The 16,632-nt window shown below is 41.3% G+C and overlaps 1 protein-coding gene across 1 annotated transcript in view; it reads right to left on the reverse strand.

Moving 5' to 3' along the window:
• Positions 1-16,632, reverse strand: part of mcu (mitochondrial calcium uniporter) — a 122,944-nt gene that overhangs the window by 61,371 nt on the left and 44,941 nt on the right. Inside the window, exon 2 of the mRNA XM_036573726.1 lies at positions 9,841-9,951. Within this exon, the coding sequence (XP_036429619.1) occupies positions 9,841-9,951 (111 nt within the window). The remainder of the gene's footprint in view (positions 1-9,840; positions 9,952-16,632) is intronic.

The raw sequence follows: 16,632 nt of genomic DNA on the forward strand, positions 1-16,632 counted from the left end.
GCACTCCAGTAATTGCTACAGTTGCCAGGATGCAAATACTGAAATCTAGGGCTGGGAGATACAGCAATGTTTATTGTTACTGTGATAAATCATGTTACATTATAATCAGAATATTCGTTTAAGAGCAAATTATGAATATCATGTATGTATTGAGAAAATGTCTTAAATTATTGTGACATTTTTTTCCATATTTGTTAAAAGTTGTGAAAATACACAGGACAGCAATAAGTTTAAATGTGAATTTTGAAAGGTGAAAAGTTCTCTATAATTTAATGGCTACAACAAAGTCAGAGTGATTTGGTATGAAATTCTCCATTCTAGACAAACTGTTCACAGTGGTGGTGATGGGAACCAGACATCTGAGTTTAATCCCTCTAAGAGCTCCCTCACAGAAAGTTATTACATGGAATGCTTATGAATATGCTGCCTGATGTCCAAGACATTGATTTACAAAAGTTTAGAGAAGGTTTTGGCCTAAAACATGTTTTAAAATTCATTCATGGCGAAGGGGCACATGCAGGGTGTGGTGAGGCAAAATAGTTCCAAAAAAGATTTACCTCTATTTTACTATCAACATTACAAATGAAAACTCAGAAGACACATTTTGCGACTAAGTATGTATATTATATTTATGCCCTTTGCTACTCCAAAACACTCTGAAATTGCCTCAACATGACAACACTGCCAAAGTCATGTCTCTAAGGACGTGAGACGTCAGAGTTAGCACAGCTACACTGCTAACTAGACTGACTTCTTCTTGCTGATGTTAACTACAGAAGTCCTGATATTAAGTCCTACAGTAAAAATATACCTCTGTTCTCAATGTTACCCCAACAAACATGTTGGCAAATCATCCACTAAAGCAAGAAAGCCTTGTATAGAAGACGAGGAGTCTCCGATAGCATCCAGGGTTACACCAGTTAACTCCAGTGTTAGCTCATTAACTCATCTAAACAGGACGCCTCCATTACTCATCCAACAAGAAAACCTTTCCTTTATTTAACCAACATTATGAGAGGTCAGGAGGCGCGCTTAGCTGTAAGCCTTGTGGTGGAACTTCAGTGCAATGTGACACCAAAAGAGACTGCGTCCATCAAAACTGGCACTCTGCCGCTCGCCTCTTTCTTCACTGATTACACCAAGAGCATTTTGGTTTTATCACTGTCACTCACTTGCATCACTTGTTGTTTAGGACAAGACGTTATTTGCAACGGCTCTTTTAGACAGACTTCTTGTAATAAACTTTGTTGGGGCTGTTACTTTTTTAATGTGTGGCTGTTGTTGCTATGCCACAGGCGAATTAGGTAGAGTGATACTTCAAGAGATTTGTAAAGAGTGCCATTATCAGAAGATAGTGAAATGCCACTCAGCCAATCACCTTGCGAGGTTGAAGCCTAGTGTAATAGTTTCCAAACATACTTCTAGAAAGTCTTTGCACTACTGAATTGTCTATCCTGCTAGCAGTAAGGCTGAATGATTTGGGTAAAATATGGAATTGCAAATTTTCTGACCAATATTACAATTTAACCTATTAAAATTCCAGGCTTATTACATACTAAGGCTTATTACTCAGTAACTACAGGGCATCAATGCAAACCAGCTGGGCTATTCTTAGGTTATACAGGTGTGTAATAAAACTGGCCATTTATGGGGTTAAATATGTTTATTTTATATAAATTCTGCTCCAGGACTGTTGTGTTTTGATGTAAAAATGATTCAGCCTTAGCTAGCACCAGTGCAACTACCTAAAAAAAAAAAAAGCTTATAGCCCAACGCGAATTTCAGCTAAAGTCTGTTTTTCGCTCTCATTCTCTGAGGTCAAGCGAATCACTGTTTATTAACTTTTACGGACACTTGAATATCAAAAAGGAGTCGGAATGCACGTCCCTAATTCGGATCCAATGGAGCAATGCAGGATCAAGAGCCATAAGCTTGTGTAATTCAGGCCAAATCAATATGATACTCAAAATGACTGACATGATCTAATTTCGTAGGATGCAACACACTCATCCTATTACGGTTCCCCACTCCAAAATCTCCCTCTGCACAGAACAGCTTTGCATTACACAGCAAGCTCAGAAGAATCCTCTTACTGCAGAGCTTCAGTTACTCTCTAATGCAACCTATTCTCCACCGATCCCCCTCTCCACTCTGAACGAGCGCGTATGTGGTACTCAGATAATTCCCCGTCCTTACTGTGTCTGTATGCGCATGTGTGTGTTAAATCACGTCCAGCCCCTGGGAGGACACTGCTGAGCATGGCTCTCCCTCCCTCTCTCACTCTCCCTCACTCTCCCTCACTCTCCCTCACTCTGACTGGAGCGATAACCTGTCAGCACCGGCAAAGAGCTGCAGCTCCGGGCAATCGATGCTGCGTCTGCCCCTTCACTACAGCAATGCAGGGGGAGAGAAAGTGAGAGAGAGAGAGAGAGAGAGAGAGAGAGAGAGAGAGAGATGGATGGATGCGAGCGAGTGAAAGGGATGGAGGTACACTCTCATTTGGAACCACAGCAGAAGTGAACAGGATATTGAAATCGTTTGTGTGCGGAATTGTCTCACAAGACATTAACTGCCGAATGAGCCGCACGTTTAGACTAATGCTTCCTGAAGGGCGGGAAAACAGATATTAGGGCCGCATCAAACAGAATCAAATTAAACAGAAGGATGACGAACATGACACGGTCCAAGTACTCATTAAATGAAGGAATGGAGTCGGTTCAACTCAGCCGAAGTCTTCTGTGTCTCAGAGCCGCTGCTCGATTCACGATTAGGTGAAAATATCTAATTGTGATTGTCAGACAAGTGTTCTGACTGTGATTCAAACTGAGATTATCTTATTAAGGTCCAGGTTTTGTGGCCGAAAACACCAGCACATCCACTTTCTCGAGTTTCTGGCTCAAGCACTGAACGTTATGTGGCAGACAGCCAGTTAGTTGAGGTTGTGTTGTCATCCACACATCAGGTGAGCGTTTATTTGCTTATAATTGGTCCAACTTATCTACAGGCAGTTCCCAAGCTCTATATTATTAGGTAAAGTATTCCCACTTAAACAGGAATCCCAGTGATATTTATAACAACTTTCCACAAAATTAAACGTCTAAGATGTAAACAGACTCATTCAGAGTAGTTCTAGAGAAACTCACAGTGGTGGCGATAGGAACCAAACGTCTGAGGAGTTTAGTGCCTCTAAAGCTCCCGACAGAAATGTACTACTACTCCAAATAGTTACACAACGCTACTTCATGCATGGGACATTGTTTTATGACAGTTTTGAGATAAGACTTTGGTTTAAAACTTATTTTTAAAGCATATCGCTGTTCAATGGAAACCATGCATCTCCATTTTTGTTGATTTTTAGTTTTCTACATCATTCCAACACACCGGCTGTCCTTTACATTGTGTACAAATTTCATTGGACAAAAATTTTAATGGACCAATAGAAATGCTTTAAAATCACTTGGAACAAAATCTCTTTACACTGACCTACATTGTAAGGTAAGTGTGTTTTTGTTTTTTCTTCTCCTATAAAGTTAATATTTTGGAGATACTTGTTTTTCATTGGACAGCAACGATATTTATGGCCCATGAGTGCATGTTGTTTTTTAAGGAAAAATGGTTCAAAGAAAAAAGTGTGTTTTCCACATTTACAACTATTTTATCATCAGCATTACATTTCACTGCTGTCAGAACAAAACCTCATATCTCCATTTTTGTCATTTTTCAGTTTTTGACATTAAAAGAAAATGCCTGTTGCCTTTTATGTTATAAATCTCGTGATGAAAGGACTAAAAGAAATGACCCACAATGCCTTGGAAAAAAGTCTGTTTCCATTGACTTACATTAAAAGCAAAGTAGGTTTTTTCCTTCTCCTGTAAAGTTACCATTTTGGAGATACGAGGTTTTTGTTTCAACAGCAGCGATATAAAAACTCAGAAGACACTTCTAGGTTAACTTGTGGTTTTGGATTGTAAATATAAAGCCTACATTTTAGACATTGCTGTAGACACTGTGACTCCTGGTTCCTATCACCATCACATATAGAAATCAGTGAACAAGTTTCAGTATGTCAGTAAGCTTCTTTATAATAAACCATTTAACAGCAAACCGCCTTAAATGACTTTGTTTACATCTCAGTGATTGAACTATTGTTTTAAACACATATAAACAACAAAAGATATAAAAACAAGTAATCTTTCAGCCCTTAGTGCTCATTTAGACATCACTGGGAGTGCAGAGAAAGCAGTACAAGCCTTTTCTTTCCAGCAGGGCTCAGTTTCTCTTTCCTGTATGCCTGGTTCCTGAAACCTGATGCTTGGCCCCCCACAACCCCCCCATCCCCCATGACGACTGTGCGCTGGACCTTTTTCACTGGATACTGAACCCAACCCTTCAGCCTGCTCCCCCACACCCTCATTCCATTCCATCACACACGCATACGTCAGATGTTTGGCATTAACTCTTCACTGGAGAGACAAACAGCAGCTATTTCTGCTGTATAGTCTACACTCTCCATTTCTCAGTGTCGCGCTAATCAGGTGGAAATTAACAGATTATTTTGTTTGTCACGATCTACCGAAACTGAGCGAGCAAACTTATGAATAAGAAAGTTCTTCACACTTCAGTCACCTTTTATTGTTACTTCCATTGAATAAATCAATAATGAGCCCTTAGAGATGTGAATTCTGCTCTGAATGTTCACCTTCACTCAGAAACTGATCATCACATCACTGTGCATCAGACAATAAAGGCAGCTAGAGCTCCTTTATATAGTGACAGAAAACACAAACAAGCAGTCACATTTGCGGATACATTTAGCTATGCTCTGCAGGGCTGATTTAAAGGGGAATTCCACTAACCTTTCAAAATTTCTGCATAAATATATGGTTAAACAGAGTCATTCAGAGTGGTCTGATGTTAAATACTCCATCCTAGAGAAACCTCCCAAGACAGAAATGTTCACAGTGGTGGTGGGAACCAGATGTCTGAAGAGTTTAATGTCTGGAAAATCTCACTCACAAGAAATTACATTTAATGGTCATGAATGCCTGAGATTGTGTTTTATGATAGTTTTGAGAAAAAGCATTCGCCTGAAACTTTTTTCATGGTTGAGAGGGACATGCAGGGAGTTGTAAGGCAAACAGGCCCTTTAGAAAACTTTAGTCTCTAAAAACACCGTCAACATTACACACAGAAACTCACATGTAGGTTCACGGGTGGTTTTGGATAGTAAATAAAATGGCTGTATTAGTGTTGTAGACATTGTGACCCCTGGTTCCCATCACCACCACTGTGAAGAAACCAGTTGTTGAGTTTCTCTACTACAGCCACGTTTACATGCAGCCGAATAATCCATTAATAATCTGACTAACAGCTCAATCGGAATAGAATACGTTCATGTAAACACCTCAATTTGAATAGACCATTCGAATTGCAGTTTCTATCTGATTGATCAAGGTGGATAATCCTGTAGATAATCAGTTAAATAGAAGAATAATAGCCGTGTAAACGTCTGTATCTGATTACATTCCCTATCGGAAAGTTTAAGTATGTTCTGATCATGTTCGTCACGTCATAGTGAAAGTTTATAACGTTCAACATGGCGGAGCAGAAACTGGTCTGCAGAGGAGACGAAGTTTATGCTCTGATCTTTAAAAGACGGCGGTGGGACGGACGTCCAGCTTATGTGTCTCAGAACACGACGTCTTCCTCTCAGCCTTCTTTAATAAGGACATGTGAAGGACGTTTTCCTGAGTCTGACATCATTTTAAAGCAATTAAAAACACAAGCACTGCTCACTGCTGCTCATCTCACTCTGACTGGACTCACGTGATGCTCGTGTCATGGTAACGTCTACACTAAGTGGTTCTCTACTATGTAATTTTGGATCAGATTACTTGTAGAGAGCATGTAAACAGAGATTTTGCATCTGATTAGAGTGAGCATGAACACCTCAGCCTTAATCTATAATCAGAATGTATTCAAACAGATTGGCAAAAATCTTTGAATGTAAACACAGCCAGCGAGTATTTTTACATCAAACCACTCTGAATGACACTGTTTACAGATCATCCATAAAATTAAGCAAACATTTTGAAAATTTGGTGGAATTTCTCTCTGACTTAAAGGGAAATCCACAGTCTCTGGACGAGTGAGGTCACGTAAGGGTTAACAGACTGCAGCAAAACGAGAGGAAGCAAAATGTTCTTCTCTTGTTCTTATCTGGTACCGACGCTTCCTAAGCAGCGCTCAGACAGATCTCAGACAGATTCCAGTCGTCTCTCCTCTCTCAGGGAGGAGGTGATCAGTCCTTACGCTCCATATGCAGGGGAAACACCCAAAAGGAGAAACTCCAGGAAACGTGACACACTTTCTCTGATTCGCTAGTACGCATACACAAACACACAGAGTGCAGCGCTCGCTAATGTGTTTGTGAAGAGAACCGAGATGGCACGCACTCATGGAACAAATATCCTGTTCTAATCATAAAATTTTCATTCCTCGCACAGCCTGCTGGACCGGCTGAAGAAAACGCAGACACTCGACCTCGGGCTCATTTTCTGAACATAATGCAGTCACTACGCTGGATTCTCTCGCCCAAACCGGCTGCACTGATAAGGAAAAACAAACCACTTCTGAGGGGAGAGTCGCATTCAGAGGGCAGCCCGACGGCACTGACGATGGTTACTATGGCCACAAGGCCGAAACAGCAAAGCCCCAAACAAACAGGGCAGACAGGAAGTTTGCCTTTCTAGCTGCTCCCAGTAGGGAAAGTGGGAATAACTGAGAATTACTGATGCAATGGATGTTCCTTTGAAATCAAATCTATGGAGAGTTGCTCCAAAAGCATCGCTACAGTGAGGTTATCATAACAATATCATGGAAAGTCTCTCAAACACACTCTGGGGCAGAGGTACTGAGGCTTTTGCCCCGGTTTCAGGTGCAAATCTCTACGATAGGTCTGTGTGTTGCATACAAAACTGGTGCACGAGTCTAAATGTGCAGTTTTCTTGCACGGTAAAGCACAAAACGCACTTCTCTTCTTCACGCGTTCTCCCGAAACGTGGACGAATCACACAGAAAACTGGTGGAGTCATCAGAAGTGCGGCTGATTACATATTCCACTCAAATTACTGAAGTCTGAGCAACTAGCAGCGGCCATTTTTGCATGAAATTTGCAGTCTTGCCTCAAAAGCATCTTGTTGGGAGAATTCCTTTAAAGGGGAATTCCACCCAATTGTCAAATTTCTACACAATTTGACACATTAAGATGTACACAGTCATTCAAAGTGGTTTGGTATGAAATGATTAATTGCAGAGAAACTCACTGACTTGAATTTCTTTACAGTGGAGGGGACGGGAACCAGGGGTCGCAAGGTTTTCAAAGCAAACAAAGCCATTTCATTTACTATTGCAGTGAAATAGTGGAAACATATATGTTTTCTTTGGGGACTCTTTTGCCTTCCAACATCCTGCACAGATCTTTAAAGTACATTTTAAGGCCAAAACATTCTCACAAAACTATCAAACAATGCATCAGGCTTCACGCAGTGTATTCAAAACCTTTTCATGTAATATTTTGTGAAGGACCTTGTAGAGGTCAGACGTCTGGTTCCTTTCACTACCAGAACACTTCTGATTTGGTAAGTTTCTCTAGAAAGGAGCATTTCACAGCAAATCACTCTGAATGACCTTTATTTAACGATTATGCAGACATTTCTTAACAATTTAATTATACAGACAATTTAATAAAATCAGTGCAGCGTTTGCAGCTTTAACAATGTGAGCAATCTTAGCGATTAGACGGAGGCGCAGGAGGCCTCAATGACGTGTTGAGGAAATATTTACCATCACAATAACAGTATTTCAGCTCTCAGCTCTCAGATGTATGTATGGGAGAAGACTGAGTGCAAAATGTGACTTGATGCTGTTGCAATATGAGCTCACAGTCCATTTTTTTGCTTCACAAATTACATTTTTTATAGAATTCGTTGAAATTTTTTCATGGATTTTAGAAACTTTGTTTCTAGATTTTTTTCTATAGTTTGTTTTCTCTGCATTTTGACCTCCCATCTGCATGTGTTTTACATCACTGAAGATGTAGCTTTTGAAATTTGAATTAAAACTTTCCCAAAAAATGTTCAGTGTTTTCACCTGGACAGGTAATGCAGAAATTTTGAAAATTTGGTGGAACTCACACAGTCTCTGGATAAGTGATGGTACATAAGGGTTAACAGACGTCAGCAAAACAAGAGGAGTCATTGAAGATGTAGCTTTTGAAATTTTATTTATATATTTTTTTTAAATGTTGACATCACAGCATCAACTTAAATTTGCTGAGCAGATCTAACTGCCATAGCTGACAACTGGGCTGTTACAGTGGTCAGTAATACCAAGCTTGATTATATATTTACTTAATTTAGCTTTCCTTTACTATTAAACCAGTCCACACATATGAATGTTCTTCTCAAGATGTTTCACATCAAAGTATTGACATCAAAATATCCTGATACGTGTGGACACAGCCGTAGTGGTTTCTCCTACTCTAACTAACCTGACTCAACCCAACCCAATCATCATGCTGAACTGGTTACGTCAGGACCAAGACTGGCTAATGCAAGAATTTTAAGACTGTGATGCCTCAGTGACCCCATCCCCCCCGCCGCCTGACATATGCAGAGGACTCAAACATCTCAAATGAAAATGGAAAAAAAAAAATACTCATTGTGTTTAAACTGCTGACTTGGTGATGCCTCAATAAACAGACTTTCATTGTGAACCTTGTATTTAGGTTTCTCACATTCACAATGTAATTGTGCATAACATGCTGCATTTAAATGTCATTAGTGTACAGCAGTGTAACAGTCCTCCCACAGACATTCTGCCCCGCCGACACCATCAGGCAGAGTGCCACTGCTTCTGCTGTACAGAAACTCCAACCAACTGCAGCGCTCCTCGCTTCCTGTTTGAATCTTTCAACAGGACGAATTTTGATTTAAGGGTCAAAAAGTGCTGTATTCCCGTTAGACAGTTACAGATCAGTGCCAGTGTGTATACAAGGCAGAATCAACCCTGCTCCCAGTGACCTACTGTCCTGCAGTGTTGGGGTACAATCCTAATCAAACACTGTGAGAACAGTCGCGAAAGGCTTGGGGCAGTCGTGGGCTGGAGGTTAGGGAACCAGCCTCGTGATCGGAAGGTTGCCGGTTCAATCCCCTGAACCAACAGGACATGACTGAAGTGCCCTTGAGCAAGGCACCTAACCCCCAACTGCTCCCCTGGTGCCATGGATAGGGCGGCCCACTGCTCCGGGCAAGCGTGCTCACTGCCCCTAGTGTGTGTGTTCACTAGTGTGCATGTATGCGGGTGATTCACTGCAAGGATGGGTAAAATGAGGAGGTCTAATTTGTTGTAATAGGTATGCTGAGAATGATCCACCACCAAAATAATACTTTTTCCGAGGTGGTCCTATGGTGGTCCCTTTTACATTGATGGATAGGGTAGAGGGCAGCTGTTAAACTGTGCATCATCAGGAAGGTGGTTCTGATCAAATGGTCAATGAGTGAAGGTATAACGGATAATAAACTAATAAACTAGCATTACTAATACCTAATAAAGTCATTCTTTCACTGTGTGTGTGTGTGTGTGTGTGTGTGTGTGTGTGTGTGTGTGTGTGTGTGTGTGTATGTGTGTATGTGTGTGTGTGTGTGTGTATGTGTGTGTGTGTGTGTGTGTGTACATGCCTGAAATGAATACAACTCAACAAACAAGCTGTAAAAAACTATGTTAGAACCTCAAAGGTCATTTTTGACCTACACTTTTTATTTTGTGATAAGCACTCACCTGGGAAGGGAGGGAGGCTCTGGGCTGGCTGAAGAGCGCTGCCCTGCCAGTGGACCTCAGGCCGTGTCCTTTCCTCACACTCTGGTGGACAAATGGCCCAGACAAAACCTCCTGTAGGACAGAAAATCACATCACAGCATTAGACTGAAATCATGCAACAGTTTGTTAAATAAAAACACAGCACTGTGCCATCATCTTGTAAATGCGTGTGTGGTCAGTGTAAGAAGGCTGTGCACATTTTGGACGGCCACTTTACATCAGGTTTTTGTTTGATTAATATGTATTGTTTGTGTATTTTGGTGATTTGTTTTGTTCTGAACTTTCCCCGCTGGCTCGAGGGTTTTTCCCTTGATTGAGAACCGGTCAAGAGGCTTTTCATCATAGCAGCAGAGTTTGACCTTGCTGTGAGTCAGGACACTTTTCCACTGCAGCAGGGGAATTTGACTGGGCCACAAATCTGGAGGCTTTCACTGCAGTGGCAGAGTTTAACTGGGCTGTGAGCTGGGACACTTTTCACCACCATAGTGAAGTTTAACTGGGCCGTGAGCTGGGACACTTTTCACCACCATAGTGGAGTTTAACTGGGCCGTGAGCTGGGACACTTTTCACCACCATAGTGAAGTTTAACTGGACTGACTGTGAGCTGGGACACTTTTCACCACCATAGTGGAGTTTAACTGGGCCGTGAGCTGGGACACTTTTCACCACCATAGTGGAGTTTAACTGGGCCGTGAGCTGGGACACTTTTCACCACCATAGTGGAGTTTAACTGGGCCGTGAGCTGGGACACTTTTCACCACCATAGTGGAGTTTAACTGGGCCGTGAGCTGGGACACTTTTCACCACCATAGTGGAGTTTAACTGGGCCGTGAGCTGGGACACTTTTCACCACCATAGTGGAGTTTAACTGGGCCGTGAGCTGGGACACTTTTCACCACCATAGTGGAGTTTAACTGGGCCGTGAGCTGGGACACTTTTCACCACCATAGTGGAGTTTAACTGGGCTGTGAGCTGGGACACTTTTCACCACCATAGTGGAGTTTAACTGGGCCGTGAGCTGGGACACTTTTCACCACCATAGTGAAGTTTAACTGTGCTGTGAGCTGGGACACTTTTCACCACCATAGTGAAGTTTAACTGTGCTGTGAGCTGGGACACTTTTCACCACCATAGTGGAGTTTAACTGTGCTGTGAGCTGGGACACTTTTCACCACCATAGTGGAGTTTAACTGTGCTGTGAGCTGGGACACTTTTCACCACCACAGTGGAGTTTAACTGGACTGTGAGCTGGGACACTTTTCACCACCATAGTGGAGTTTATCTGGGCCGTGAGCTGGGACACTTTTCACCACCATAGTGGAGTTTAACTGGGCTGTGAGCTGGGACACTTTTCACCACCATAGTGGAGTTTAACTGGGCTGTGAGCTGGGACACCTTTCACCACCATAGTGGAGTTTAACTGGGCTGTGAGCTGGGACACTTTTCACTACGATAGTGGAGTTTAACTGGGCTGTGAGCTGGGACACTTTCCACTACAATAGTGGAGTTTAACAGGGCTGTGAGCTGGGACACTTTTCACTGCGATAGTGGAGTTCAACTGGGCCGTGAGCTGGGACACTTTTCACCACGAGAGTGGACTTTAACCTGGCTGTGAGCTGGGACACTTTGCACTGCAGTAGTGGAGTTTAACTGAGCTTTGATCTGGGTGACTATACATCACGGTCAGGAGAGCTTTCTCTCTGCCAGCTGGAAAGTGTGTGTGTGTGTGTGTGTGTGTGTGTGTGTGTGTGTGTGTGTGTGTGTGTGTGTGTAGGTTTTGTTTGCTGTTGATCTGTAGTGTTGTAGCCTTGAAAAGCATCGTGTTTGAGAAAGGTGCTAAATAAATACAAAAATTATTATTATTATTATTATTATTATTAGTAGTAGTAGTAGTAGTAGTAATTATTATTATAATGACCTGACAACTCCTTACAAGGTGATGGTATAGTAATAGCACTGAGCCACAGTATTGCACAATGTCACACGAAAATTATGAAACAAGTAGACTTTGTTTCCAGCCTACAGCTAAATCTGAAGTCTAAGTGAACTTCAAAAGAGCTTCGTAATATTTCAGCTCCGAGCACCTATTGTTCTGCGGGAGGATCCAAAAATATCACCAGACCAGACCCGTGTAGGAGAGAACAAACTACTTCTCTTCCTGTAAGCACAGCAATCACACCTACTGCAGCTGTTCCTCATCCCAGCCTTCATTAACAGCAATTAGACTCATTGTCAATTAATTAAGCTAAAACTCTCTAATCTACAGTGGAAGAGCTAGATGGCACGAGGAAGAGAGCGGCTCAGAGAGCCAAAGAAGAGGGAGCGTGTAGGTGTGTGTGTGGGGGCGGCTGCTTTAGGGTCATCTGGGGTCAAGGGCTGGAATGACTGGAAAGCTCTTATCTCTGGAGTTAATACAGTCACGAAACTCGTAAATCAGGCTTCTTTACTGACGTGGCGCATCCCTGTGACACATTTCTTAGCAAAGGGAGAGATAAAAGGTGCACAGTCCATCACCTCAGAGATGCGTATGAGAGAAAAGGAGAAACAGGAAGAGGGAAGAAGAGAGAGATGAAGGACAGATGCAGAGATTAGACAGGTATTTCACTCAGAGGATTCCTCAGTTAGCTAAACAGCCCAAAGTTAGATCAAAGTCAAGGCTGTTCAATGGGCATTCCCTTACTGGACTGTCTTGACTGGCACACATGAGGTCATGGGGAACTGTAACTGTGTGATATGATTTGCTATGAACTTCAGAAATCATAAGTAATTGACATGATTGATTTCTGGATGAAAAAAAATCAGCAAAAAACAGTAATATTTCTGCTGTCTTTGCCTTTTGTGATTGAACAACATCTATAATATTCATTTCATATTAAAAAGGAATTGTATTGAATACATTTTGGTTACAGATTAAGACCGAGGTGTTTATTCTCACTCTACTCAACAATCTGATGGAAAATCTCTGTTTACATGCTCACTACAAGTAATCAGATCCAAAATGAGAACCACTTAGAGTAAATGTTACCATGACAGCGAGCATCACGTGAGTCCAGTCAGAGTGAGGCGAGTTTTCAGCTGGCGCGCTTGTGTTTTTAATTGCTTTAAAATTCTGGCAGAAAAATGTCCTTCACATGTTTTAAGGAAGCAGCGAGAGGAAGACGTCATGCTCTCAGACACATAAGCTGGACATCCGTCCCACCGCCGCCTTTTAAAGATCAGAGCATAAACTTCGTCTCCTCTGCAGACCAGTTTCTGCTCCGCCATGTTGAATGGTATAAACTTTCACTATGACGCGACGAACATGATCAGAACGGACTTAAACTTTCTGATAGGGAATGTAATCAGATACAGACGTTTACACTGTTATTATTCTTCTATTTAACGGATTATTTACAGGATTACCTCGTTCAATCAGATAGAAACTGTACTCTGAATGGCCTCAATCTGACTAATCTATTCCGATTGAGCTATTAGTCGGATTATTAATGAATTATTAGGCAGCATGTAAACGTGGCTACTGTCCAGAACCTGGTAGATCATAGTATGGATGGAGAAAATCTGAAATTGTTTAAAAGAAAAAAGCCACGACCTTTCATACACAACCCAAAATAGACAACGAAATGATTTAAATACTGTCATCCCTTCCATCTCTTTGGTCACTTAAATCCGTGCTACAGATACACAGCATTCCTGTAAGGTGACATGGAGCATACTGTAAAGGGCTGAACTGCAGAACAGGCTTAACTGGCTGGCTGAGAAAGATCTGCTTTCTCGGTCAGCCAAATGTTTGCTAATCCAGCCTGGACGTTGTGAGGTGAATGGTTGCTGTAGTGGGTCAAAAGGGACCTTCAGCTGTCTGGAGAAAGGGACACTGGTGATGAACCGGGCCTGACAGCAGCACCAATTAGCTCTGCACTCTGCTGATTAGCAACTGGGACTCTCCTCATTTAACACAATGAGGGACATTATAGCCTTGTCGACAGGATGCTGTTCTCACAGTTCACATGGCAACAGTGAGCTATGCCTACATCAACGCCTCAATACACTTTTTATACTTCACTCATACCTAACAGAGTCGCGAAAACACTGAGTCACAATGCCTCACGTCAGCTGCTTTATTTCACCGTCACAACTAAATCACAACACTTTAAAACGAGTGTAAAGTAAGTTAGAGTGTGAGTTACTGATCTAACTAAACAGTCAAAATCTTCCAGACGAAAAAAACAAAACAATACAAATAACCCAACCGAGAAACTTGTTCTCCCTCGTCCCTTCTCTGGCCTGTGTCTAAAGCTGGGGTGCCCATACTTTTGTGGTGATGTTGAACACACCCTGAATTTGTGCTCTTACACAGGAGGCCTTTAACTTCATACATTGAGAAAGTGTTTGGATTTTTTCTGAACTTATTTAGTTGTGATATGTGTGTAATTTCCACATGAATATATTACATTAAAACATGGCAACTTTTCAGGAAAATGAAAAAAAAAAAAACCATTAACTTTCAATGTACGTTCATGTGTTTCTATTGGTCCATTCTTCAAACTTTCACACAATGTAAAGAGCAACTGTTTTCAAATTGCGTCAAAAATGAAAGAAAAAAAAATAGATATAAATAATTTCTTCAGTTATGAATACTGATCAATTAGTTATCATTTTGACTGCTTTGGCCACTTCAGAGATTGGCTAGGTATTTATTACCTAATAATATGAATAGCCTTCCATATGCATTAAAAATTACAACGTTGTACTGTATAGCTTATGTAGTCTAACCAATACTGCATGCTTATGGATTAATTCTTAATAAATTAATTAATAATTAGTAAATTATTATTAAAACTCCAGATTTTAATCTGTCATCTTGACATTTCTTATATCCAAATAAACCAAATGTGCTTGTTTCTTGATTTAATCTGTGTTTAGGTATAAATAAGCATTAAATATGCATATCAAATTCAAAATTCATGTGAAATTCATGTAAAAGTCAAACTGACCTCTACGTCTGTTCTAGCAGTTACAGAACTGCTTTTCTGGTGCTCAGGTTAAGGGAAATGCCAACATATGAGCTTGTCGCTGCTCTGGTTCACACACACACACACACACACACACACACACACACACACCACACCCTTTACATGCGTGTGGTGAGGAAAGTAATGGAGGACAGTAAATAGTGCAGAAGATGAGAACTTGTGTGGGCAGCCTGAGCTGTCTTAGCTCACTCCAATTAGCCCAGTACAGAGGTAGTTATTGTTTGTGATGTGACTTGAGGTTAGCCGAACGTAAATCTCTTAACGGTTGTGCTTAACTGCACCCAGTGGAGCTGTGCGGCAGGAAGAGACTCCACCAGCAGCGGAGCCACGATGAACTGTGTGAGAGATCATTGGTTTAGAACCAGCACTTCATACCTTATCGCTGGAACCACACGCTGGATATCAGCACCTCCAAACTCACCATTTCAGTTTATCAACCCCCTAAACTCCAGGCTTATTAGTCCATAACTACTGTAAACCCTTCAGTAACTAATTAAAACCTAATATATAAGTTACAGAGTGAGCCCACATACAGAGCCCTGATAGGTACGGCAGAAAGATGAATTGTTTTTATACTGAAATCACAATTCGAAAGAGTGCAATTTTCAAACTACAAGAGCTGCAATTTTTATTACAGCCTATATTATCAAAACCATTGACTTAAGATATAGTTGGAGTAATTTACTTAATAACATGGAATTCATGAACTGCCTGTAGATGAGTTAGACCCCATGTGTCAAACACAGGGCCCGTGGGCCAGATCGGGCCCGCCACACAATCCTATCGGCCCACAGAAGTGTTTTCATTTTCTATTATAATTAGCCTCTTTCACAATGTGCTGCACTACAGACCCCAGCAGGCACTGCAACATAATGTGCTCCTACCCCAACAACAGTCTATGGCAGGCATGTCAAAATGAGGACCTTCTGGGCCAAAGTGCTGTGGATTTTAGCGTTCACCCTCATCACACACTCAAATCAGTTCACGGAGGCCTTGCTGATTAGCTAATGACCTGATTCAGGTGTGTTTAATGAGGCTGAAGTCTGCAGTGTTTTGGTCCACAAGGACTGGAGCCTGACACATGTGGTCTATGGGACAGCGGTTACACCTCAACTCTAAACAAATTTTGTGCAATTCTGAGACCGAGCACCTGGGGACATGTATATTTGATAGAAGTGTCCATTTCAAAGTGTCATATTTCAAGGTTTATTGTTGAATTTTTTGCATATTTTGAATAAACAATGGTCAGTTGGAGTTGTAGCACAACATTAATTAAAAATGAAATAAAAACTTTTTTTTTTTCTGGCCCACAGATTTGATGAGATTTTTAATATGTCCGCTTTAGTGGTTGGGTTTGACACCCCTGAGTTAGACCAATGGAAAACAACCAAACACCCATGTGCTGCGTACATAACTACCACAACTGGCAGCCCATCACACTACACTGAGTGTTCAAGCCTCAAGCCACAAAAACTGGACTGTCTTCTTGGCCATAATTTATAGTAAATAATCACCATTTCAATCACAGCCACAATATTGCTCAGAAAAATTGCAATTACATATTTTCCCCAAATCGTTTAGCCCTACACTGCAAAAAATGATACCTTAGCAAGTGAAAACATCTTAAGTCTCGTCAATTTATCTAATATTTCTCATTACAAGACTGTTGTAAGAATATTATAAGATCATTTAACTTATTTCTGGACACTTTTACTTGTTTTAG

The sequence above is a fragment of the Colossoma macropomum genome, unplaced genomic scaffold (genome assembly GCF_904425465.1).
Source record: "Colossoma macropomum unplaced genomic scaffold, Colossoma_macropomum, whole genome shotgun sequence".
NCBI lineage: Eukaryota > Metazoa > Chordata > Actinopteri > Characiformes > Serrasalmidae > Colossoma > Colossoma macropomum.